Raw genomic sequence first — 27,597 nt, 5'->3', positions numbered from 1 at the left:
TTCCTCTGGCACACAGTTTGCGGCAAACTTGCGGCACACTCTTGCTGCACACTTCTGGCACACAGTTTGCGGCAAACTTGCGGCACACTTCTGGCACTGTCTGCTCGAAATTAAGGGATCCTATATAAACTAATTCTCCTAAAGCACCGAGTCAATTTGGAATAAATCATAGCTATCATATCATAACAGACAGGCGCGGATCCAGAAATTTCTTCCGGGGGGGGGGGGGGGGGGTCGAACCTTTTCACAAAAAAATATTTATAATATAATAACAGTCAACTCATTTTTCTTATAAATCATTATATGTAATTTTTTTTATCTTTGCAAATTCCATGGGGGGGGGGGGGGTGTCCGGACCCCCCCCCCCCTCCCGACCCACCCCCCACCCCACCCCCACCTCTAGATCCGCGCATGATAGATATACATGTACATATAACAGGCACGAACAATTAAAGGGAGGCCCCCCTTTTTTGTTACGCATCATTTTCACATGCAAATAAAAATATATTAGCTAATTGCCCCCCATCCCACTATTTGATAATAGAAGTGAATGAGAAAAATTTGAGCTCGAAAGTTATGAATATGGCTAATCGGAGGGTGCCCCCCCCCCCCTCCTCCTTTCACTACAAGCGTAAGATGACCTCTCCCCATATCCATCCAATGCTTTAGAAAATTGAAATCTGCAGGAAAAAAATTCAACTTTTACGGCAGTTTCAGATTCTGGTGATCTCATACCCATTATGAATCATACATTTCGTAATTTTCATGTTGATTTACAAACTATTATCATCTTTCTAAAAAAAAAAAATTCTTTGACGTCATTATAGAAGCGGTGGAGGACTCAAGGAATCGACTCGCGTGAAAGTTTTTTTCTTCTCACGGTTAATAAAACTGCATTAATTTGGCTTAATATAGTTTAACCTCCTCTCGTAAGGCTATAGAATATGTGTATCTACAACGATAATATCCTGAGATTTTTTGTGAGCTGACAAAACAGACCTACTTAAATCTTATTCGGTTTGTATACGTGTTAAATGCCTTAAATCAATCGAGAACAATGCTTGATCCTATTTGAATTAACGGCTGAATGGGGCGATGACGCTGGGAATGTAAACTCCTGTCATAATTCTGATTATCACCGAGTACCTTGTCATATTGGAAAACCCTGTCTATATTCAGGCGCGGATCCAAGAGATCACAAGCGGGAAGATTGCAGCCCACTATCCCCCCCCCCTCCTCAAACAGGGGGACCCCTGGCCCCCCCAAGGATCCATGTATTATTACAAAGAGGCGATGACTATAATAATACAGAGAAATGTACTAATTACACAGACACGTGTACTAATTTAGTTATAGCGGGTTTTTTTTTTTCGCGGTGTAATAAATGGCTTATTTTAGCGGTCAAAACTTTCTGCCAAAATTTCACTCGCCAAATATGCACCCAATTGCGATTTCAGTATTTGCAAAAGAGATATATCTTGCTTGTCCGCCAAAAGGTATTCCGCTAATACTATTAGCATACCTTAGATCCAGCAAGTCGCCAAATTTTACACACACGGAAAAAAAAACAAAACACGCTAGCATGTACTAAACCTAAACTGCACACGCCGAGTTTTAATTCTTATGAACTTGGATCGGTAATTAAAAATATCGGGCTTCAATATACTTTGCGAAGTTTTTACAACCGTGATGTGTGTTTATTAATTTATGAGGATATTTCATATACACAATGTAAACAGTATAACACTACAGAATGTTCTACGTTATTTGCATTAGAATAAATAAGTATGAGAACTTGGACAAAACAAATACTTTTTAAAAATAAAGAATACCACAAACACAGAATCCTTAAAAGAAGAATGTGGAGTAGCGCCGGCATGTACGTGTAGAATTCTATAGGTAACTATAAATCTCAAAGCAGTCTGTGGAATGGATTTTCTTTTTAAAGCATGTTAAGTAAACGAACAACAGTTAAAGAAAGGGTTTTAAAAATTGAAAAGCGTGCGTAATTAGTATAACGTTTAAGGTTATTGTCATGTATTAGAAAATGTTTGAAGGTTGCTTTCTTTTTCTTTTTAAAAAACCCTGGATGTGTTTCTGGTTCCCACAGTTTTCGCCCCCGTCCCAGTTTTCGCTCCGGTCCTACAGTTTTCGTGCCAACCATTCATATTTTTGCACCGAACTTGATAATTTTTTCAATGAGATAGAATTGACACTGAATTAAATACCATTGCGCACGTGATGACAATATAAGGTCACAAAACCATTAAAGCGATGTTCACAGGTTGATAAAAGTTTGAAAGTTCAGATTCTATCCAAACAACATGATCAAAATAATGCATGGGACTTTTTCTCGATTTGTTTTCGCGAGTGCGAAGCAAAAACCCCCATGTTACTCTGAAATAAAACTCCACATTCAACTACAAAGCATTGGATATCCTCTATATATACATGTATGTAGAATACTACAATATATTCTTCTGCTGAAATAAATAATCTATATCTTGATATTGCTTCAAGCAGTTTTGTTCCACTTCATTTAAATGCTAATAATAAGACACTTACATGTCCCAATGATTTTTACATTGAAAATTAAATATATTCCAAGATTAGCCGCTTTCAAAATTAAATACATGCGTCCTGTGGGTATCCGATCTTTCTATATACGCTTGCCTGCTTGACAGAAACTGCGTTTGTATAAATTTAGTCCAGACGTCTAGCAAAGTTGTCTCTGGCAGTGTTTATGGGTCATCCATACGGAAAAGAAAATGAAAATGTATTATTATGCAAATTAATTTTATTGCTTTAAACAATTTGGAGAACATATACAGATTTTTTTTAACATGATAATAATAGAGTTGACTATTTTGAAAAGCCTTAGAAGTGAAATCATAACTATGTACACTTATCACAAAAAACAGTGTTTTCGTCCGAATACACATCATAATAATACTATGCAATACATATACAGTATAAATCATAATTTATAATCATGAATAAAAAGGGTGTAAACGATGGCAATAGAGGGTGTATATAGTCAAAGCACGCTTGTGGGGGCAATACTGATAGTAAGAACAGATAACACGGTTAATACAAAGATAAAATTTGTAAAACAAAAAACAAGTTTAAAAAAAACACCAACAAACTTTTGAGCTATTCAAATACTCTCAGTAATACTGATCAACAAACAATAGAAACGTCGCTGGGCGCACACAGTCATAAATACTTCCACTATAACTCCAGGCTGCGCATTTCTATGACAAAATCACCAGCTAACATTCAGAATACGTCACTTCGATAATTCTTTCAAACTGGTGCACTTACTTTTTCATTTATAATCACTTTTTTTTATCATTATTTATAAAAATCCACACATTGAAGGAGATTAAGCAGGTGACCCAGGAAAACCACACAGATGCACTCTTAACGAAATAAATAAGCTCTGTCCTATTTTCGTAAAATCCACATGATAGAAAGCAAAAAAGCTAAGTCTTAGTGATCACTTAACAGGTCTAAAATTTGCCAGAGGAGCGGATCCAATTACTGCACAAAAGACCTCCACTTGACAAGGTCACTGGGTGCTATTCCGAATTTCTTCTTCTTATTGTCCGTTTGGCGGCTAAAGAAATAGCCGCAGGTGGGTTTTTCCTCCGTGTAAAATGGCGCTATCGAGTTCATTTTCACTTTCTCCCCTCCGATGATAACGTAACTGGTTCCACCCTCCTTAACGATCGTGGCAGGGAGCGGATCCGACATGTTGGTATTGTCTCGCTGGAATCGCTGGAAATGGCGAGAATAGCGCTTGGATCCAAGACCTAACTTGCTGAGGCGTTTGTTTTCCAGACGTTCCCAGGTCAGAGTTTTAGGGTTCGGGTTGAAGGACTGGATGTGGGGATACCCTATTTCATCTGGCCTTTGGTCCAGGGCTGTCGGCATTTCCCGTCGCTAAACTCGGTTTCCCTACTCTGTGGGTGCTGGTTTCCTCGATGTTGTAGGTTGCTAACCAACTTAAGGTGTCACAAGTTCAGAAAGCCCGATTCTTAAGCTGTGGAAATCAACAAATCGATGTGGAAAATAGATTTAAACCCCGTGTGCAGAATGGCGTGTAGTGTTTCCGAAGCGTCACATCAGTTCTATAGCGACGGGATGAACTAATATGTAAATCGCAAACGGCCAACGAAAACCCGGAATATCCTTACGAATCGGACTCCAGCGAATTTTAGGGAGGATGTAATCATTCCTTTTCTTTCTTTCTTTTCTTTTTTTTTTTTGGTATTGTTTAAGGTGTCACGAGTATCATGTAACTTCTGTTATCTCAGCTACTGCACGGGTATACTCAATATTTCTGCTCCTATCATTGTATTCAGTATTTAGTAAACAACCTGGCGTACTCAATCGCCTCAGGTTGTGATATTACACACACACACACACACACACACACACACACACACACACACACATGTTAATTGTTAAATAATGATGAAAGTGGAGCAGATGAAATTCACATGTCTGGTAAATGATTAGAAGCTGACCTGTTTGCACTTACTACTTTTTGGAAGAGTTGTCTGCCCTTTGTAAAAATAAGAAAAATCTAATTTTCTAAAAATGTGTGTGGTCAATGATTAATTTTATTTTATATTTTCATTAAGAGAAAGTGTGTGTAACTTTCTACTAAGAGATTTGTATGAAAATATTTCTTTTTAAAATATTGTAATAATTTTCCCATATACTTCAATGTTAAATTCTAGGTGAAATAAATCAAGCAGTAAACAAAATTTTGAAAATTCCTATGGTGGATTATTTTTATTTGTGAACCCTTCAAAATGATACCATGATTACAAATATTCCACCACCCATTTATTAGATATGAAATATGGTCATTATACATTGCACTCAAAGTCAATAAAAGCGTGCAATCGATGTCGTCGGCACTTTATTAGAAAATAAGCTATATTTATAGGTTATAGACTTTGTATGGGAAAATATGACGACCGAGTTTTTGGCGCGTAGACGGACCGAGCTTGCGAGGTTCGTCCGCGACAAAAAACGAGGTCGTCATATTTTCCCATACAAAGTCTATAGCCTTTTTGTTATATCCTTTCAATTTCATTTAGAAACTAACAATGATTTTATTTTAACAATTTCTTTATTGGTTTAACTGAGTAAAAGATGAAAAACACGAAAAATTTGAAAATTAACGGCGTAGTGTATTGATGGTGACGTAATGTTTGCGGGCCGGAATGTTTCCGGGCATATATCGTGTGATATATGCCCGCAAACTTTTTAAAAAAAAAGAAGAGATGAAATTGAAAGTATATATTAACAAATCATATATATTGTGTGCTATGCATTCATGGACCCATAGCCTCCCTAGACGTAGTATACTTTTTTAGTTCCCCTTTACTTATAAACTTGGTAGGAAGCGTAGCTACCCTAATTTTGTAACATACGTTACTGTCGCCGAACAAATTCTTAAAATTGAACAAGCAAATATAAAAATCTGAGAACGTGTTTTTTAATTTTCTTTACGTTAATATCATTTGTATTACCTACATTTTCATTCAATACAAGTTCAACACCTTTTGCGTATGATTTTAAACAGTGGTGTATGTATTACTCATGTCGCCAGATTATATTCTGTGATCATATGGTCAATCAAACACCCAGTGTATGGACAAAGATTTCGTATTATTGAATTAATTGATGTCGTTATGATTTTGCAACATCAGTCGTAAAGAATAACTGATGATGACATCATTTTGGCATAATATTTTCATGGATGTACTGTTGTGTAAGTGTTGAAACATACGTTACATAATTATAGCGCTACTTCATTTACATACAAAAAAGCTATTGTTCTATAACTATTGCAGTCTTTTGTTTTCATGTTTCATACATATTGAAATGTTCGAGAATATTTGTTAATCAATTTTATTTTCTGCCATTTCAAAGATATTGAAAGTGATATCTAGTCGTTTATTTTGCGCTCTTAAAATCTTATTGCTGACTTTTACAGCGGATAATTTCTTGTTGTGTTGATTAAATATTTTCTTTGAAAACCTGTATTTATTGTCTTTCGCAAATTAGAAAAATATATGCTCAGTCAATTCCAATACAAGTTATGGAATAATACATGGAAAATTAATGTTTATCTTACATATTATCATGTCAAGGAATCAGTAACGAAGGTTACATGTGAGAAGAATCTCGAAAAATATACCATACTTTGACCTAATGTAAAAAAAAAAAAAAATAAATAAAAATCTGTCATACTTAACTTGAAACAATTTGAGGTGAGTGTTCAACAGATATTTACCATTAATAAACGCATGTTACCATGTATATTTTGAATGGTCGATAAACCATGATTTTGAAACCCTCAAATGCACGCTTTTGTTGACTTTGGGTGATTGAATACCTTAAGTCAATGAACTTTTTGCGAACCTGACTTGGGTATATAAACATTAATTAATCTCTGTAAATTTCAGACCTGCTGAATTCCTTATCATGAAGACCCCCCCCCCCTCTCTCTCTCTCTCTCTCTCTCTCTCTCTCTCTCTCATACAGTAAGATTCCTGTAAAGGCATTAGTGACTCTTTTAATTTGGATATTGAAAAGTACACATATAAACATGATTAATGAAGTTTAGGTCATAACTGAATGATTTGTGATAAAGAATCCTGAAGATAATGCTGACCCGAGGCTGAAATGATTGACGTTTGAAATATTCAAACGGTTTAGTACATTCCACTAAATATCGCCGGTCAATGCGGTCTTTTTCATTATTCTATTTTCAATTTTTTTTCTGTATCTTCGCCCTCACATCCACAATTAGCCGTCTACTGAAGACTATTATCCACTGTCTATATCAATTGTTCCAATGAACATATTAATCATCTTTAAGAGTATTTGGATTGTACTACCCGCCCATTGTTTTATTGGATCCCTGCCAGACTTTAGTGCGACAGCTGATTCCACCGCTTTAACTGACCGCCTTACATCGTCTCACTCCCCGCTTAATCGAAATTAATTCCGATAATGATTTTGATTAAATGGGTTCTCAAGTACATGTAGTATACCACACTGAATTCATTTGAAGTCCAACTACATGTCCGTATAATCATGGATATGTGCTACGCATTGAAATTGAATTTTTACACCTGTAACTTTTATAGCAAAACTAAGAATAAGTGCACATCTGTTATTTATAAAAACAAGTAGATATTGTAATCCTGTCATTCCTAGCAGTGGCGGATTTAAGAGGAGAGGAAAAAAACCTTTTTATTTCTTGAATTACCTTATTGGGAGAACTTGAATTTTTTCCAAAAACCCTTAAAATTTGCGTCATTTTACTAATTTCACCTTATTAAGTGATAGAAATTAGTATAAATTACTTGAATAGGAGACATATTTCAAGCCCTATAAAATCTGCAAAATCCAGGGCGCCCAACCCCCTTGTAACCACAATTTCTGGATCCACCCCTGCCTAGAGAAAACATATTTTGCTACCATTGTTGGGAGATGAAAACCATTTCTTGCTTGTGTTTCATACTACATGGCTAACAACACTTGCATGTGCTTCAGTGCCAATAAAGAATTGAATGCAACATTGCCACCATTAACTCGAAACTGTTTTTCCCCAGATTACTTAATGCGCAGGCAAATTTAAAGAGTAATTCTGTTTGTGTATTTTGGCACACCGATTTTGACTACAGATTACTCCATTTACCTGATCAAGACATAGGATTCATGGCTGGTGTAACCGGTTGACATGGGCTACTTACTCCTCCTAGGCACCTGATTCCACCTCTGGTATATCTAGGGGTCCATGTCTGCCCAATTCTTTAATTTTGTATTCTTTAACAGGAGCTACGAGATTGATCACTGTTAGTTATCTTCATCTTTTCCGTATAAATATACATCTTCCATGAATAAATATTGTTAAAATTTTAAACAAACAGCATGATCTTCAAATGTCATTTTAGTCTAAGAATGGTCTTCCATATAAACTACACTAATGATAATCAATATCTAAATGTCTTTAAAAGAATTGGGCCAACTATTCTTAATAAAGTAAAATATCTGGCTTTAATACCAAAGTTCATGATAATCTACAAGTTGTGAATCATCATACGAGATTGATCACTGTTCGTTATCTTCACCTTTATAGGACTTATGAAATTGATCACTGTTCGTTATCTTCACCTTTATAGGAGTTATGAGATTGATCACTGTTCGTTATCTTCACCTTTATAGGAGTTATGAGATTGATCACTGTTCGTTATCTTCACTTTTATAGGAGTTATGAGATTGATCACTGTTCGTTATCTTCACTTTTATAGGAGTTATGAGATTGATCACTGTTCGTTATCTTCACCTTTATGGGAGTTATGAGATTGATCGCTGTTCGTTATCTTCACCTTTATAGGAGTGATGAGATTGATCACTGTTCGTTATCTTCACCTTTATGGAAGTTATGATATTAATCACTGTTCGTTATCTTCACCTTTATGGAAGTTACGAGATTAATCACTGTTCGTTATCTTCACCTTTATAGGCGTTATGACATTAATCGCTGTTCGTTATCTTCACCTTTATGGGAGTTATGAGATTAATCACTGTTCGTTCTCTTCACCTTCTATATGCCTAATTCTATAATACTCCCGAGTGTACATCTACACTTAAAGGTGTTATTCTAAATCTTATCACCTGGGTAGTTTTCTTCGTCATGCTAAACTAAAGGTAGGTCTTATTATGTAAACACTACAGTTTTGTTATAATTTCATTAGTCTCACATGGGGATCCAGGTTACAAAAGGTCCTATGTACCTCTTGCTTGTCATAAGAGGTGACTAAATAGGGCGGTCCTTCAGACGAAACTGCAAAAATTGAGGCCCCGTGGCCCGATAAATATCTCCTTACTCTTAGACCTAAAACGCCTAGTATAGGCCTAAATTTTGCAGTCTTTCACCAGCATATGAGTGAAAAATTCTCGAGCTTGGCATTAAACAAAAAAGCATTCAACAGTCATTAACCCTGTAACTTCATCACCTCAAACCAAAAACATAATGAATAGTCTTTCATGGTTGCACACATTTATTTGCCAAACATAGACAACACATAAATCCCGACCAATTCATGAATAGCACCTCTACACAGTGCATCTTATCCACACTCAACTACAGCATTTGACATTAGCCAGAGTGATGATAAGTCTGATCTCCACACACAACTACAGCATTTGGTGTTAGCCAGATTGGTGATAAATCTGATTGGTGACAAGTCTGATCTCCACACACAACTACAGCATTTAGCGTTAGCCAGGGTGATCTGAATCAGTGATTGTATGCACTCTCTAGGGGAGTGCTTGTTTTCTACCTTTCACCATAATCCGAAGGAAAAATAAATTTCTGTTCTATATAATCAGACTGCGAGACATTTTCTAATTCATTTACCAAAAAAAAAAACAAAAAAACCCTGTAGGCACTGCTGATCTTGCTTTCCTTCATAATGTACATTGTATATAAAACTATTTCTGATGGATCTACATGTTTCAGTATGACATTTTCTAACACATTAATACATATATTCTGCATTTAGGTATATGTTAAATAGTGAATTACATGTAAAATCAATAACTCTATGGTGAAGCAATACCCTCGAAATGTGCACTGGATTTCCTCAGCTAAGAATGTAGATGAAAATGACGGATATCTTTTAAAAGTAAAACCTATTCCACCTAACACATGTCAGTCCCAGTCCAGCTGTAGGCTCTACAATAAATTACTACAGGGATGATACCATCAGACACCCAGTATATAGTTTCTTAATCCCAGTAATTCATATTTATATATGGTTTCTTAATCAATTTCAATTTCTGTCAATACATTTCATCTATGCATCAAGATTCCAATTTTCAAAAAGTTGTTTTTCTACTACTCCGACATTGAAACATTCACAAATAAATTCATATACAGTGCAGCACAAAACATACACCTCAATACATGTATTCATCATTATCAATACCCTCCCCCACTTTTTAAAAAATAGAACTTTAAAATACTAAATATATAATACTCAGGAGATCTGGACATTTTGATACCATGAGATGCATTTGTTTCAACAGACAATTCCTCCATGCACATTGGTATATCATTCAATATTCAATTCTAAATCAACAATAACATCTTTCCTTCTGAAATCACATGTTTATCAATCAAAGTCAATTTACATTTGGTTATGAACATGAAGGCTGTCACAATTAGATTTGTAATATGCAAACACTGACATCTCATCTGACAACACGGAACCATTTTCTCAAATAAATGTCTGTACTATAAACCCGACAAGATACTACCTTAAACCATAATTAAAGTCAGCCATATAAATGTATTTGTAGAATTTTGGACATTAAAACCACACGACACATCATGTGCCCTCTCCTGTGTCAGAGTTAACAAGCATGCGGGTTGACATAAAGCTTACATCTAAGTATACATCATTTCCACGATTTTAATAAATGCACACAATGATTTCACAGACAAGCACACATACAATGAACCAGAACTACGAAGTAACACTTCTTCTTAAATAAGGACGAAGGGAGATAAACCCTGTATATCATTGGTCTAAACAACAGATAAATACTCTGGTATAAAAATAATCTTATAAAGAAAAACTTGAAATCCCTCTTGTGTAGATTAGCTTCCCTTCAATAAATAAACATCTATTGTGTATTTACTCTAGCTAAAACTACTGGTCCCCATTCAGAATTTTATAAACCTAGAGAGTTAATTACAATGTGGGGTCACTTTCTTACAACTCCCAGACGTTTTTGAAGAAACGCAGACGAGACCTTGTTAGCGTTGTTCTTCAGGATATCTCGGCCGCTGTGTTTATTCCACTCAACCTCGAAATCTTTCCCTAGGATTTCTGCCCCCTTCTTACGAGTGAGACCGGTCTCGTCTAAGCTCAGCTCGCACATCTGTAGGTCATGAATACCTATAACAAAAAGTCTTTTACAGTCAATTGAATACTTGTTGTAAATCATTTAAAGTTATTTCTTGTTCTGGTATAAAACAAAGTTATGCATGATTGATTAAATACCTGTAACACAGTCATTAGAAAACGATTAAGGTAGCTCACTACATCTTGAGAGAATTTCTCAAATCAACATGAAATGATTTCATTATGAAAAATATGATAATATATATTAAGTGTATTTGTCAAAAAGGTGGAAAATATGCAATTTTGGATTAAAAATGATTTTCCAAAATGTATTTCAATACAAAAGAACAAAAGCCTCTGGTGGATTTGAACTTCGGACCTGCGGTTCTTCAGTCCAAAGCTTTAACCACTGACTGAGCTATGATAATATACAACCAAATCGATGAATACAAACAATTCCATGAAACGTTTAAATTGCCATCTTGTAATAAAGAGTATAAGCTTTGGTGTAGTGAGCTACCCCAAGTACCAATAACAAAGTCATTAGCACAATTAAATAACTATACCAAAAGATCATTAAATGTTGATTGAATACCTATTATACGAAATCATTAACAGTGGATGGATGCCAATGTTATCAAATCATCATTGTTACGATGTCATGTTATATCATCAAACAATTATCGTTGTGATTTATAGAGACCCTTGTCAGAACGAGTGTGGCATTGGGAAATTCCATCGAGGGAACAAGCTTCACAGGGACGAGGATTTGCCGAGTCCTAGACAGTGAATCTTGTCCCTGAGGAAGAATTTACCCATTCCTCATGAGAAAATAATGAAGGATTATTTTTCTCACATTTTACCCACAGTTTAGTGCATTCATTCACAAGATTTGAGAAAATTGAAAATGATTAAAATCCTCATTTGAACTTCAATACAAACACAAATTAAACTGTCAGAAAAAGCATAAAAACCCAAAATTGGTTTATGCTTTGTGTAAACTAAAAAGCCCAGAACTGTCCCCCAGAAAGCTATCTCAAATTGAGATGAAGAAAACAATGTCATATATTTTACTTCTATATGTTATGCAAATCATAGGAATTACACGACATCATAATCAATGATCTCATTACAGTATAAGACAGAAAAATCTCACACGGCTGTCTCACATGAGTAATGTCAGTTACACACTGGCGATCATGTGAGAAAATGTTATATTCCATTATCAAATCATCATCATTATAATGACGTGATATTACATAACGAAATTATCATTCTTACGATAATGTTATGTTAAATGATCAAATAATCATTTGTTACGTTTTATCAGTATGATAATCAGTCATATAAATCTGGTGTTTCTATGTAAATGACCTTTTGTAATTTCAATATATGACACAACACATTGTGACCCTCTACATGAAATTCCAGTATGATTACATCAAAATTGTTTTGCACAGCTCCTTCATTACAGATTTTAAGTTGACATCTTGAGTAATTATCCCCCCCATGACAACTCTTTTTGTGTGCACATTACTCACCAGCAAGCAGAAGAAGTGGCTCTTTGTCCGGATACAGCTCCATCTGACGGGCAATATACTGTCCATCGAAGTGGGCATACCACTGACCATGCTTCTTGTGGGTGGGGTCGTCACGGAACTCGTCCGAGGGCCGTGCAAATGGAATCCGGAAAAATCGCTGCATGTTATCAGCACTTGGTGCCGCTTGTTTTGGTGCCACCTGTGCTTCTGAAGCTGTTGGAAATTAAAACATGATGGTATTAATCAGGTCTATATCAGATTTTTTTTTTATAAGTCAATCAACACAAAGAAAGAGTTATTTCCTTTATATATTCAACAGAACATTAGTATCAAAATTGAGTAAATATTTACTCTTAATACAATTACATTTCTGGTTTCTTTTTTGAAAATGGTCCTGCAGTGCACAAATGAGTAATACATGCTAGCACATTTCCAAACAATTCTAAACTGCAATTCTTAGCACAAAAGAGTCAAAATATAAGCATTTTATGCTAATGTTTACATTGTAATTTACATATGATGATATGCTGGTGTTATTGTCCAAAAGCTTCAATCAGATTTATGTTTCTCTTCAATATTGCGTCACTCATTTCACCTTTTTCTTTAATCAAATGCAATAAAGTAACAAATCACAATTTATCTTTTATCAAATTCTTTAAATTTTGTCATGAATACATTTTAATCACTAGCGGTGGCACTCTCACCATTAGTGACTATGGTTTTATCGTTAGCAACAATAGTACTTTGATTTAAACCCACCATTAGCAGTGACAGTACTTTGATTACACCCACTGTTAGTAGTGACAGTACTTTGATTACACCTACCGTTAGCAGTGACAGTACTTTAAATACACCCACTGTTGGCAGTGACAGTACTTTGATTACACCTACTGTTAGCAGTGACAGTACTTTAAATACACCCACTGTTGGCAGTGACAGTACTTTGATTACACCCACAGTTAGTAGTGACAGTACTTTGATTACACCCACCGTTAACAGTGACAGTACTTTGATTACACCCACTGTTAACAGTGACAGTACTTTGATTACATCCACCGTTAACAGTGACAGTACTTTGATTACACCCACCGTTAACAGTGACAGTACTTTGATTACACCCACCGTTAACAGTGACAGTACTTTGTTTACACCCACCATTAACAGTGACAGTACTTTGTTTACACCCACCGTTAACAGTGACAGTACTTTGATTACACCCACCGTTAACAGTGACAGTACTTTGATTACACCCACCGTTAACAGTGACAGTACTTTGATTAAACCTACCGTTAACAGTGACGCTCTCCGGCGCTCTTTGTTCTCCTTTATCATCAGTCTTCTTCTTGTTTTTTTGTTTCCAGCTGTGGTACACCTTTAGACGCCGGTGAAACTCCTCTCGGCAGGCGTCCAACAACTCGATGTCTGAAACAAGCAGTGCTAAATTCAGTCGTACTGATATAATAAAGGCATCCAACAACTCAATGTCGGAAACAAGCAGCGCTAAAATCAGTCGTACTGATCTAATAAAGGCATCCAACAACTCAATGTCTGAAACAAGCAGTGCTAAATTCAGTCGTACTGATATAATAAAGGCATCCAACAACTCAATGTCGGAAACAAGCAGTGCTAAATTCAGTCGTACTGATATAATAAAGGCATCCAACAACTCAATGTCGGAAACAAGCAGTGCTAAATTCAGTTGTACTGATATAATAAAGGCATCCAACAACTCAATGTCGGAAACAAGCAGCGATAAAATCAGTCGCACTGATATAAGTGAAATCAATCTATGAATTTATGAATGTTATGATTCCTTAAACTGGTTTCTGATTGTCACATGCAGTGCACTATACACATACTTTTTGCCACAAGGAGAATCATTAACTCCTAGACTTTACATAGTTAGATAAAAAGTAGAGAAATGCCACATCTACATGAAATAGACTTGGGTCAGTACAATGAGCAATTTTCTTATCAGTTTCATTTTAAGAAATGATCAATCCCCCATTTAACATATACAACCAAGCTTTGAGCCCCTGTTGTAACTCTGCCTTGGATCTGAAGGTTATTGGTAGGAACAAACTTAAATCCTCAGTATATAAGAACATTTCCATTAAGTTTCTGCTTTTCTGTTTGTTTGGTCCTTGAGAAAAATATTTTAAAACCATTTGTGATTATCTTCCCTTGGAATAGGGGACCCTTAATTTGAACAAACTTGGAACCCCTTTACCTAAGGGCTATTCCAGCAAAAAACGTATGGGGGGGGGATGGCAGCCGATATTTTTTTGGATGGGTGGGGGTGATTTGGGAAATTATATTTGTATGGGTGGTTGTCTTCCAGGTTAAATAAAAAACATGGGTGTCTGTGAATTATGATAAAAGTGAAAACGTATCACGTTACGTTTCTTTTATTACAAAAGAAGAAGAAAAGCGGAGCCATTCTACATTAACTTAAGTACAGATAAAAGATTGATAAATGGGCAGATAACTCAATGTTACCGTAAAACTTTCCCCTCCAAGGCGTTACCCAACCTATTGTACCTGTCCTAAACGACCACCTGTCTAACGCAACCAACGATCATGAGTTTTGCAACCTTTTCGTATAATTTCACCTTTATGAAACGACTGTACATTTTTTCGATTACAACGCGATTCCTACTTTCGATTTCAGTCGCCCCTAACACTTTCGTTTTAAAATGCACAGGTACTAGTTCGGCGGTGATCTACTTTAATCGGCACTCTGAATCATGCAATTATTATACCCAAGCTATCAATTGGTTAACGTGTAATTAACATGCAGCGTCGTGTGAGGTTAATTACCAAAACCCGAGTTGTTGTTTATTTAACAAAATCAAGGATCAGGGAATCACGACTGTTGTTTCCGAAGGTGTGAATTTCGACAGACTTTGAGATGTGTGGGGTAATTCGGATATGAAATCTCCCACCTGGTATACCATTACGTTTAACAGAGTGGAAAATTTGCCTGATTGCGATATAAATCAGGTAAATATTATGCTTGGGACTGAAATTTTAAATGGAATATTCGCGAGTTTCCTGTACGAGAGATTGTAGACTAAGGAAAAAGGAATTTGTTACAATTGGAAAAATGTACAGTCGTTTCAGAAAGGTGAAATTACACGAAAAGGTTGTAAAACTCAAAGGGAAAAAGTCACAATCTATATGCATACACTTTGTAATTTAGGGAAATATCTATGTCTTGCACTTAAGTTGCGAGAAAACGTAACTTGTTGAAAAGTTCTTCTTCGTTGCTTGCTTGAATTTGTACACCGCTATACAATGCCATTTTATGTATACATATTGTAACTGATGTAATAAGACACTTGTCTTTTAAAAGCAATAAAGAGAGGAACAATATATGTGAATTTAAATTTAAAGTGGTATAATATATTCATATTTTATTTAGTTTTATATCATTAAAAAAAAACCCAACTTGTTATTTCAACAATTAACAAGCACCCAGATCATGACATGAGTAAAAAGGACATGCACATCTAGTCCAGAAATGATATGACAATATCCCACATCATTAGTGTAGTGAAACTGTTCGTTTATAATAAGCAAACAGAACTTAGGTTTCTACAACTCGCATGTTTCCAGAGTATACAAAATTAATTGCATTTTTTCTCTCATTTTATATGCTGAGATCATCCTTTTTTTCTCCCTACCAAAATTGCATTGGAAACCAAAATATGTAATTTTTTCTGCAATGATGCTACCTTCATCTCCCGATGAAACAACAAAGAAAGACATTTTATTGCTTATATTTTTTGCATTTTTAAAAATATAAACTAGAATTAAGTTCTAAAATATCATATGGTTCATCCATTTGTTATGTTAAATGAAAAGTATTGAATTGTATGGGTGGTGGTGGCAGGGGAGAATCTAATTGTATGGGTGGTGGTAGCAGAGGAAAATTTAATTGTATGGGTGGCTGTCTTAAAAATAAAGTGCCTTCCCTCCCACCATATTTTTTTTGCTGGAATAGCCCTAAGGATCATTTGTTGCAAATTTAGTTGAAATTGGTCCTGTAGTTCCTAGGACAAAATTGATAATGTTGATAGTTTATAAAAGACAGAAGCTGGATTTTGGCCCAATTGAAATCAATGTCAGCTTCTGAATCAATGTATCTTATTGCAATGACAAATATTGTGGTTTCAAAATTTTCATTGAATTAAAATTTTCATTGTAGTTTTAGTGGGGGTGTATAACCAGAAAATCGTTCTCATAGTTTTAGTGGGGATGTATAACCAGAAAATCAATCACATAGTTTTGCGAATAAAAGGAAAAACCATAGAGCTACTTTTCAGGAAATAAAGTATCACTGACACAGTAATTTTTCAGAAATCCAAAAAGTTTGGTGCCAATAAAAAAAGCTGGATGAAGCCAGAGTAATTGAAGCAGTGGCGTACCACATGACGTGTTGATGGCGTCTCTAAGCTCCGCGTACTTCCACTTAGACAAGTCGTACTTCTTCTGCAGAGCAGCTGCCCTGGTGGCCCGAACCTCCTCAGATCTAAAAATAGAAACAGCAGTCACATGACGTAGCAGCTTACACTTGATATCGATTGAAAAACGGTCACACAGAATTTCCTGCTGGAGAGGCTTGAGATGGTAGACTGAGTGCAGATGAAGCAGACACGATTACATCATGTATATATATATACTGAATATAAATGCAGCTTAAACAGACAGCTTTATACATTGCTTTGTCTACAAGGCAAATTTACAAACGAAAAGACTTGGCTCTAAAATATATAATCAGTTGGATCTTCTTTCAGAAGATATTGAATTTTATTGAGTAAAATCCTGTCACAAGCTGACACTTAACATTTACACTGCGTTAATACTTATCCCTGACAAACATTGGCAGTTCTAGCACAAAGTAGCTTTGCAGAGGGGAGAAGTGATATTTGAGTGCTTAGTGCGTTGTAATAGACTCCATACAACACGCGAGTAAGTGATGAAATTGTCGACCAGACATTGATGCATGATATAACTTTTGTTCTCGTGTTTCATTCATTTTCCAGATTCCATCTCACATGAACACTCTAATATTCATTACAGAAGAATTTTTTTCAACATAAAAGATAAATATCTTACTTTTTACCATCACCAGCGCTGTACATAAGAAAAAAAATCATTTATGTATGAAGTAAACAGTTGGTACACACAGTGAACTAAACATACATAACAAACACAGCCTTAGAATGCTCATCAATACGGTGCAATGAACCTTAGAATGCTCATCAATACGGTGCAATGAAGTTCTAGATGCAGATGAACCTAATGTAATAAGGCACAGAATACAGAAAATGCCAATGTTGAGATTTCAAATTGGTGATCTTAAATAGCATTGTATTAGATATCCAAATATATTCATTTTATCAAAAACTTCCGTGTCTATATAGTAAAGGAATTACAACATCCATTTTATACTGTCATTAACCTACAGTATGTAAACTAGTCTTTGTATCGAGGAACTACGAGGTCCCAATTATCATTAACCTGTGTAAGCTTGTCTCTGTATCGAGGAACCATGAGGTCTTATTTAATATCATTTAACCTGCATAAGCATGTTTCTGTATCAAGGAACCACGAGGTCCTATTCATCATTAACCTGTGTAAGCTTGTCTCTGTATCGAGGAACCACGAGGTCCTATTCATCATTAACCTATGTAAGATTGTCTCTGTATCGAGGAACCACAAGGTCCTATTCATCATTAACCTATGTAAGATTGTCTCTGTATCGAGGAACCACGAGGTCCTATTCATCATTAACCTGTGTAAGATTGTCTCTGTATCGAGGAACCACGAGGTCCTATTCATCATTAACCTGTGTAAGATTGTCTCTGTATTGAGGAACCACGAGGTCCTATTCATCATTAACCTGTGTAAGATTGTCTCTGTATTGAGGAACCACGAGGTCCTATTCATCATTAACCTATGTAAGCTTGTCTCTGTATCGAGGAACCATGAGGTCCTATTCATCATTAACCTGTGTAATCTCATCTCTGTATTTATGAACCATGAGCTCCTATTTATCATTAACCTATGTAAGCTTGTCTCTGTATTGGGGAACCATGAGCTCCTATTATCATTAACCTGGGTAACTTCGTCTCTGTATCGAGGAACTACGAGGTCCTATTTATCATTAATCTGTGTAAGCTTGTTTCTGTATCAAGGAACTACGAGGTCTTATTTATCATTAATCTGCGTAAGCTTGTCTCTGAATCGAGGAACCATCAGGTCCTATTTATCATTAACCTGGGTAACTTCGTCTCTGTATGGAGGAACCACGAGGTCCTATTTATCTGTATAGTGGAGGTAACACAGGCTCCTTTGCATTCTATAAACACCCTTCCAGTACGCTTACCTTTGTAATGGAGGTACCACGAGGTCCTATTTATCATTAACCTGTGCAAGCTTGTTTCTGTATCGAGGATTCACGAGGTCCTATCTACGGTATAGTGGAGGTAACACTAGCTCCTTTGCATTCTATAAACACCCTTCCAGTACGCTTACCTTTGTAATGGAGGTACCACAACATCTTCCACTTCACTTTGATTTTCCGAGGCCAGACGAAGAGCCAGCTCACGGTCACGGCGCTCTTGTTCCAGAATCTCCTGTCTGGAATTTACGAATAATTACTAATAACAACATTCAATTCTCTCAGCTAATTAACATATATATACAATTTTGATTCAAATAGCTTAAAAATATACTCTGCAAAAAAGGTACTGAAATGTACTGTAATTTGACTTTGCCTTACAGAAAAGATTTCTTGTATGTTTGTATTTTAAAACTAGTTTTATCATCAAATGTAGATAAACTGATTTTATCATTAAAGGTAGATAAACTAGTTTTATCATTAAATGTAGATTTGGAAACCTTCTTCTGTTGTCCTCCCTCTCCTTCTCAAGCTGTGCGGACATAATTGCCTGAAGAAAAAAAAATTACCATCATATTCATATATCTAAGTACAAAAGGGATGGGCCTGCAACATTCCACAGGCTAGGTTCACAAGATTATTCCCCGAAAATTAAGTCAATACTTCAGTTTCTAAAAACCACAACCATTTTTCTATTAAAAATACATAAAGGTACATGACAAATCACTAGGAATAGAAACCTTTTGTTTCTTTTCCTCCTCTTCTCTCTTCTTTCTTTCGTCCTCTTCCTTCTTACGTTTTGCCTCCATTTCAGCTTTCCTGAAACACAAATGGAGGAAACAATAGTAAGAGAACATTACAGTGTGGTCTCGTTATGTCGAAACAACAGACAACAACATTACAGTGTGGTCTCGTTATGTAGAAACACACAACAACATTACAGTGTGGTCTCATTATGTGGAAACAATAGACAACATTACAGTGTGGTCTCATTATGTAGAAACAGACAACAACATTACAGTGTGGTCTCATTATGTGTAAACAATAGACAACAACATTACAGTGTGATCTCGTTATGTAGAAACAATAGACAACAACATTACAGTGTGGTCTCATTATGTGGAAACAATAGACAACATTACAGTGTGGTCTCATTATGTGGAAACAATAGACAACATTACAGTGTGGTCTCGTTATGTAGAAACAGACAACAACATTACAGTGTGGTCTCGTTATGTAGAAATAGACAACAACATTACAGTGTGGTCTCATTATGTGGAAACAATAGACAACATTACAGTGTGGTCTCATTATGTAGAAACAGACAACAACATTACAGTGTGGTCTCATTATGTGTAAACAATAGACAACAACATTACAGTGTGATCTCGTTATGTAGAAACAATAGACAACAACATTACAGTGTGATCTCGTTATGTAGAAACAGACAACAACATTACAGTGTGGTCTCATTATGTGGAAACAATAGACAACATTACAGTGTGGTCTCATTATGTAGAAACAGACAACAACATTACAGTGTGGTCTCATTATGTGTAAACAATAGACAACAACATTACAGTGTGATCTCGTTATGTAGAAACAATAGACAACAACATTACAGTGTGGTCTCATTATGTGGAAACAATAGACAACATTACAGTGTGGTCTCGTTATGTAGAAACAGACAACAACATTACAGTGTGGTCTCATTATGTAGAAACAGACAACAACATTACAGTGTGGTCTCATTATGTGTAAACAATAGACAACAACATTACAGTGTGGTCTCATTATGTAGAAACAGACAACAACATTACAGTGTGGTCTCATTATGTGGAAACAATAGACAACATTACAGTGTGGTCTCGTTATGTAGAAACAATAGACAACAACATTACAGTGTGGTCTCGTTATGTGTAAACAATAGACAACAACATTACAGTGTGGTCTCATTATGTGTAAACAATAGACAACAACATTACAGTGTGGTCTCGTTATGTAGAAACAATAGACAACATTACAATGTGGTCTCGTTATGTGTAAACAATAGACAACAACATTACAGTGTGGTCTCGTTATGTGTAAACAATAGACAACAACATTACAGTGTGGTCTCGTTATGTGTAAACAATAGACATCAACATTACAGTGTGGTCTCGTTATGTGGAAACATTAGACAACATTACAGTGTGGTCTCATTATGTGTAAACAATAGACAACAACATTACAGTGTGATCTCGTTATGTAGAAACAATAGACAACATTACAGTGTGGTCTCGTTATGTGTAAACAATAGACAACATTACAGTGTGGTCTCGTTATGTGTAAACAATAGACAACATTACAATGTGGTCTCGTTATGTGTAAACAATAGACAACAACATTACAGTGTGATCTCGTTATGTGTAAACAATAGACAACAACATTACAGTGTGGTCTCATTATGTAGAAACAGACAACAACATTACAGTGTGGTCTCATTATGTAGAAATAGACAACAACATTACAGTGTGGTCTCGTTATGTAGAAATAGACAACAACATTACAGTGTGGTCTCATTATGTGTAAACAATAGACAACAACATTACAGTGTGGTCTTGTTATGTAGAAACAGACAACAACATTACAGTGTGGTCTCATTATGTAGAAATAGACAACAACATTACAGTGTGGTCTCATTATGTGTAAACAATAGACAACAACATTACACTGTGATCTCGTTATGTAGAAACAATAGACAACAACATTACAGTGTGGTCTCGTTATGTGTAAACAATAGACAACAACATTACAGTGTGGTCTCGTTATGTGTAAACAATAGACAACAACATTACAGTGTGGTCTCGTTATGTAGAAACAATAGACAACAACATTACAGTGTGGTCTCGTTATGTGTAAACAATAGACAACAACATTACAGTGTGGTCTCATTATGTGGAAACAATAGACAACAACATTACAGTGTGGTCTCGTTATGTGTAAACAATAGACAACAACATTACAGTGTGGTCTCGTTATGTGTACACAATAGACAACAACATTACAGTGTGGTCTCGTTATGTGTAAACAATAGACAACAACATTAGAGTGTGGTTTCGTTATGTGTAAACAATAGACAACAACATTACAGTGTGGTCTCGTTATGTGTAAACAATAGACAACAACATTACAGTGTGGTCTCGTTATGTAGAAACAGACAACAACATTACAGTGTGGTCTCATTATGTGTAAACAATAGACAACAACATTACAGTGTGGTCTCGTTATGTAGAAACAGACAACAACATTACAGTGTGGTCTCGTTATGTGTAAACAATAGACAACATTACAGTGTGGTCTCGTTATGTGGAAACATTAGACAACATTACAGTGTGGTCCCGTTATGTGGATTAATTGATTGTATCTTGTTTAAAATCCCTTTCGAAAATGCTCTACCTTTAGACCACCACAACAGTTTTTCGTTAATGTGGAAACCAGCAACACTGATGCTTCACTCTCCCGTCAATTCGTTTTAAAGGAAAAAACTTTTACACGTCATGTAAATATGTAAAAAGAACTTGGGTTGACATAAATATATCTAAATTCTATTTAGTTTTTTATTCAGATTGAAATATTTCGCAGTATTTGCATTTGACGAGGTAACAATCATGATAACTTACAACTTCACGATCCCCAAGGTCATGATAACTTACAACTTCCTGAATTCCCTGAGGTTGTGATAACTTACAACTTTCTGAATTCTCTGAGGTCATGATAACTTACAACTTCCTGTATTTGAATTCTCTGAGGTCATTATAACTTACAACTTCCTGAATTCTCTGAGGTCGTAATGACTTACAACTTCCTGAATTCTTTGAGGTCATGATAACTTACAACTTCCTGAATTCTCTGAGGTCGTGATAACTTACAACTTCCTGAATTCGCTGAGGTCATAACTTACAACTTCCTGTATTTGAATTCTCTGACGTTATGATAACTTAAAACTTCCTGAATTCTCTGAGGTCATGATGACTTACAACGTCCTGAATTCTCTGAGGTCGTGATAACTTACAACTTCCTGAATTCTCTGAGGTCATGATAACTTACAACTTCCTGAATTCTCTGAGGTCGTGATAACTTACAACGTCCTGTATTCTCTGAGGTCATGATAACTTACAACTTCCTGAATTCTCTGAGGTCATGATACCTTACAACTTCCTGTATTTGAATTCTCTGATGTTGTGATAACTTACAGCTTCCTCTCTTCTTCTTCCTGTTTCTTCCTTCTTTCTTCCTCTTCCTTTCGTTTCCTCTCTCTCTCCATTTCTTCCTACAAAACCAAAACATACAGCATTAAAGCAAACAACATTACTCCCTAATTCTTCATGCTCAATGTATTTCTGACATTATCTATCAAACCAGTTGGTATTATTAAATGTTTTACCATATTTCAGTATTCATTAAATCTTCCACTTATTGAATCTCATCTGCACCTATTCAATCTAACCTGCATTTATTAAAGATAACCTGCATTGATTTAATCTCACCTGCATTGATTTAATCTCACCTGTATTGATTCAATCTCACCTGCATTGATACAATCTCACCTGCATTGATTTAATCTCACCTGTATTGATTTAATCTCACCTGCATTGATTTAATCTCACCTGTATTGATACAATCTCACCTATATTGATTTAATCTCACCTGTATTGATTCAATCTCACCTGTATCTTCCTGAGCCTATCCTGTTCTTCTTTGATCTTCTCCTCCTCCAGTTTCTTCCTCAGATCTTGGAAAGTCTGATCTATCTGGCTGAGCAGGTGATTCATGGTCCGCTGCATTTCCTCCGCTGACATGTTCACAGTCTAAAACCCAAACCAAAAGTGTAACACCTGTAAAATCACTGTAACACCTGTAAAATCACTGTAACACCTGTACAGATAACACCTGTACAATTATCATAACACCTGTAGTCATTGTAACACCTGTACAATCATTGTAACACCTGTACAGTAATTGTAACACTTGTACAATCATTGTAACACCTGTACAGTCATTATAACACTTGTACAATCATTGTAACACATGTACAATCATAACACCTGTACAATCATTGTAACACCTGTACAGTCATTACACCTGTACAATCATTATAACACCTGTACAGTCATTTAACACCTATACAGTCATTGTAACACCTGTACAATCATAACACCTGTACAATCATTGTAACACCTGTACAGTCATTACACCTGTACAAACATTTTAACAACTGTACAGTCATTGTAACACCTATACAGTCATTACAACACCTATACAGTCATTGTAACACCTATACAGTCATAGTAACACCTGTAAAGTCATTGTAACACCTGTACAATCATTGTAACACCTATACAGTCATTGTAACACCTGTACAGTCATTGTAACACCTATACAGTCATTGTAACACCTGTACAATCATTGTAACACCTGTACAGTCATTGTAACACCTATACAGTCATTGTAACACCTGTACAATCATTGTAACACCTGTACAGTCATTGTAACACCTGTACAGTCATTATAGCACCTGTACAGTCATTGTAACACTTGTACAATCATTGTAACACCTGTACAGTCATTATACACTTGTACAATCATTGTAACACCTGAACAGTCATTGTAACACCTGTACACTTATTACACCTGTACAGTCATTGTAACACCTGTACAGTCATTGTAATACCTGCAAAGTCATTGTAACACCTGTACAGTCATTGTAACACCTGTACAATCATTGTAACACCTGTACAGATCTTGTAACACCTGTAAAGTCATTGTAACACCTGTACAATCATTGTAACACCTGTACAGTCATTGTAACACCTGTAAAGTCATTGTAACACCTGTACAGTCATTGTAACACCTGTACAATCATTGTAACACCTGTACAGTCATTGTAACACCTGTAAAGTCATTGTAACACCTGTACAATCATTGTAACACCTGTAAAGTCATTGTAACACCTTTACAATCATTGCAACACCTGTGCAATCATTGTAACACCTATACAGTCATTGTAACACCTGCAAAGTCATTGTAACACCTATACAGTCATTGTAACACCTGTACAATCATTGTAACACCTGTACAGTCATTGTAACACCTGTACAATCATTGCAACACCTGTGCAATCATCTCAAAGTTATATAGCTGTTTCTGTGTTACCCAATACCCTGAGTCTGTGAACTTTCTGTGTTTGCCCCATACCCAGATTTTGTTAACTTTCTGTGGTTGCCCCATACCCCAATTCTGTTAACTTTATGTGTTTGCCCCATAATGATTAGTTCCAAGTTTTGGAGGAAAAACTGCACGAAGGACTTGAGGTCCTTACACTCACCCTTTACGGTTTTGACCCTTACACTCACCCTTCACGGTTTTGACCCTTACACTCACCCTTCACTGTTTTGACACTTACACTCACCCTTCACTATTTCGACCCTTACACTCACCCTTCACGGCTTTGACACTTACACTCAGCCTTCACAGTTTCAACCCTTACCCTAATTTTGTGAACAAAGTCTTGGAAGGCTTTCTCAATGTCTTTGGCCTGTTTTGTGGCCCTCTCTTTGTCCTTCTTCAGTTGGCTGATGATCTCCTCCATACGGGACAGCTGACCCTGGGACTGCCTCACCTGGACGATCATCTCGTACCTGTTGATTATCAAACAACAGTCACCCCCAGTGTCTCCTCATAACATGATGAACAGAATGCACTGACTCCATCATTTCGATATTCAAAGGGAAAGGCAACCCTAATCACATTGTTGCTTTTCTGAACAAAGTATTACTTACTGATATTGTAAATGACAGTCTTTGACAACAAAAAAATCCTTGTTTAATGGTTAAATCAATACTAAACTTATCATATATTTTGATTTACACACCGCTAAGAAAGCGGCCATTGAAGGTTAATTGATGACGTCACACCGTCAATTCCGTTTTATCTCATCAGCAGCACTGTAAACATGACAAGTCACGAACAGTTAAGTTTGGAGTCGTATAGATTTGAGCCTGTTCTTTCGCAAGAAGGAATTGAAAAAAGAAGGTGTTTATTCCAGTTGCAGACCAGGCAGACGGTACATGCCTCTTCATACAAATATTCCAAACTTCAACTTGTCATTACGCAAATGCTGGATCCACAGTTTACACAGTCTTTTCTTTTCAGATGACTTGTTTGGGTCAGGGATTTCGAAAAAAAAAACTTTTTTCACATCTCCCCTTCACATTAGTGCAATTAACAACTTGATAGGAAGGCATCAACCTATTTGTTTGTAAAATCTACCACATGCACATCTGTGATTACCTTATAATCTTATTAAAACCGGAACAGATGGTGTGACGTGAAAATTGTTGATTTTTGTGGTCTTGAATACAAAAAGAGTTCCACATCATGACAGCCTCTGTAGATAGTGGGAATTTCAATGTTTTCAAATTAGTACTGAAGCTTATCAAGGCTGTATATCAACAGAATAATGTGACAAATCTTTATCATATAATTAATCCTATCATCTATCATGTAAATGTTTTTTGGGTTGCCTTCTCCTTTAGTACAACAGCTGCTTTACTTCCCCACATCTCATAATCTGTTACCTTCACTAGTAGTATTGTAATCATCGCTTTGCTTTTCTTAGAAACTATAGTTTTCCTTATCCCAATTTAAAACTATAAACATTAAATATTATTGAGGTTGTAAACAGGAATTATGGAACAGGGCAAAATACGTCACACCTTAAACTACTTCCTAATGGGACTGAGGAGTATGATGACGTTGACTACTTGGGGCGGAGTCTGATGACATTGAGTACTTACTTGGGGCGGAGTCTGATGACATTGAGTACTTACTTGGGGCGGAGTCTGATGACATTGAGTACTTACTTGGGGCGGAAGCGTCGGACATCTCTCCACATCCTGACAGATTTCTGTAAGGTGATGATCTGAGATCTCCTCCACAGAATCTTGTTCTTCACTGAAAATATATAATTAATCTGACTATACTGATAATCTGGGTGACTACACAGAAAAATTATGTAACAATCATAAGTCTAAACTTGGACTTAAGGTATTCAATGTATAATGACCATATTTCTTATCTAAGAAATGGATGGTGGAATTTTTGCAATCATGGTATCATTTTAAAGGGTTTATCAAATAAAAATAATCCACCATAGGAATTTTCAAAATTTTGTTTACTGCTTGATTTATTTCACCTAGAATTTAACATTGAAGTATATGGGAAAACATGTTTTATTACAATATTTTAAAAAGAAATTATATTTTCATACAAATCTCTTGGTAGAAAGTTACAAACACTTTCTCTTAGTGAAAATATGAAATAAAATTAATCATTGACCACACACATTTTTAGAAAATTAGATTTTTCTTATTTTTACAAAGGGCAGACAACTCTTCCAAAAAGTCTTAAGTGCAAAAAGGTCAGCTTCTAATCATTTACCAGTCAAGCGAATTTCATCTGCTTCAATTTTATCATTATTTAACAATAAACATGTATGTTGATCTAAATCCTTCAAAATTGTTCATTATCCTTTCATTATAGTACACGGAATACCTTAAGTCTGAGATTTTACTCTCTTTTAGACTGTTCAAATAAAAGAAAACTCAAACTCTTTAAGTTTGAGATTTTTTGAGAAATCCAAGCCTGGTTATACAAAGTA

General features: G+C 35.8%; 2 protein-coding genes across 5 annotated transcripts in view; both read right to left on the bottom strand.

Moving 5' to 3' along the window:
• Positions 1 to 2,779: 2,779 nt before the first annotated feature.
• On the bottom strand, positions 2,780 to 4,148 carry LOC125677265 (uncharacterized). Its single transcript, XM_048915271.2, has one exon. The coding sequence runs from the start codon at positions 3,934 to 3,936 to the stop codon at positions 3,541 to 3,543; it is 396 nt and encodes a 131-aa protein (XP_048771228.1). The 5' UTR covers positions 3,937 to 4,148; the 3' UTR covers positions 2,780 to 3,540.
• A 4,929-nt stretch (positions 4,149 to 9,077) lies between these two features.
• The window catches only part of LOC125674087 (unconventional myosin-VI-like), a 50,842-nt gene continuing 32,322 nt past the window's right edge, over positions 9,078 to 27,597 (bottom strand). For 2 of the 4 annotated variants that reach the window (XM_056159466.1, XM_056159467.1), the window contains 12 exons: positions 26,801 to 26,891; positions 25,426 to 25,576; positions 23,606 to 23,746; positions 23,132 to 23,208; positions 19,637 to 19,715; positions 19,397 to 19,446; positions 19,031 to 19,135; positions 17,609 to 17,626; positions 16,918 to 17,021; positions 13,775 to 13,909; positions 12,488 to 12,700; positions 9,078 to 11,000 (listed from right to left, as the gene is read on the bottom strand). In XM_056159466.1, the coding sequence (XP_056015441.1) occupies positions 10,807 to 11,000; positions 12,488 to 12,700; positions 13,775 to 13,909; positions 16,918 to 17,021; positions 17,609 to 17,626; positions 19,031 to 19,135; positions 19,397 to 19,446; positions 19,637 to 19,715; positions 23,132 to 23,208; positions 23,606 to 23,746; positions 25,426 to 25,576; positions 26,801 to 26,891 (1,358 nt within the window). In that variant the 3' untranslated portion in view covers positions 9,078 to 10,806. The remainder of the gene's footprint in view (positions 11,001 to 12,487; positions 12,701 to 13,774; positions 13,910 to 16,917; positions 17,022 to 17,608; positions 17,627 to 19,030; positions 19,136 to 19,396; positions 19,447 to 19,636; positions 19,716 to 23,131; positions 23,209 to 23,605; positions 23,747 to 25,425; positions 25,577 to 26,800; positions 26,892 to 27,597) is intronic. The other 2 variants (XM_056159469.1, XM_056159470.1) reach the window with 1 other exon arrangement.

This window comes from Ostrea edulis, chromosome 3, assembly GCF_947568905.1.
Source record: "Ostrea edulis chromosome 3, xbOstEdul1.1, whole genome shotgun sequence".
In the NCBI taxonomy this organism is placed as follows: Eukaryota; Metazoa; Mollusca; class Bivalvia; order Ostreida; family Ostreidae; genus Ostrea; species Ostrea edulis.
This window is presented reverse-complemented; position numbering and strand designations above follow the sequence as displayed.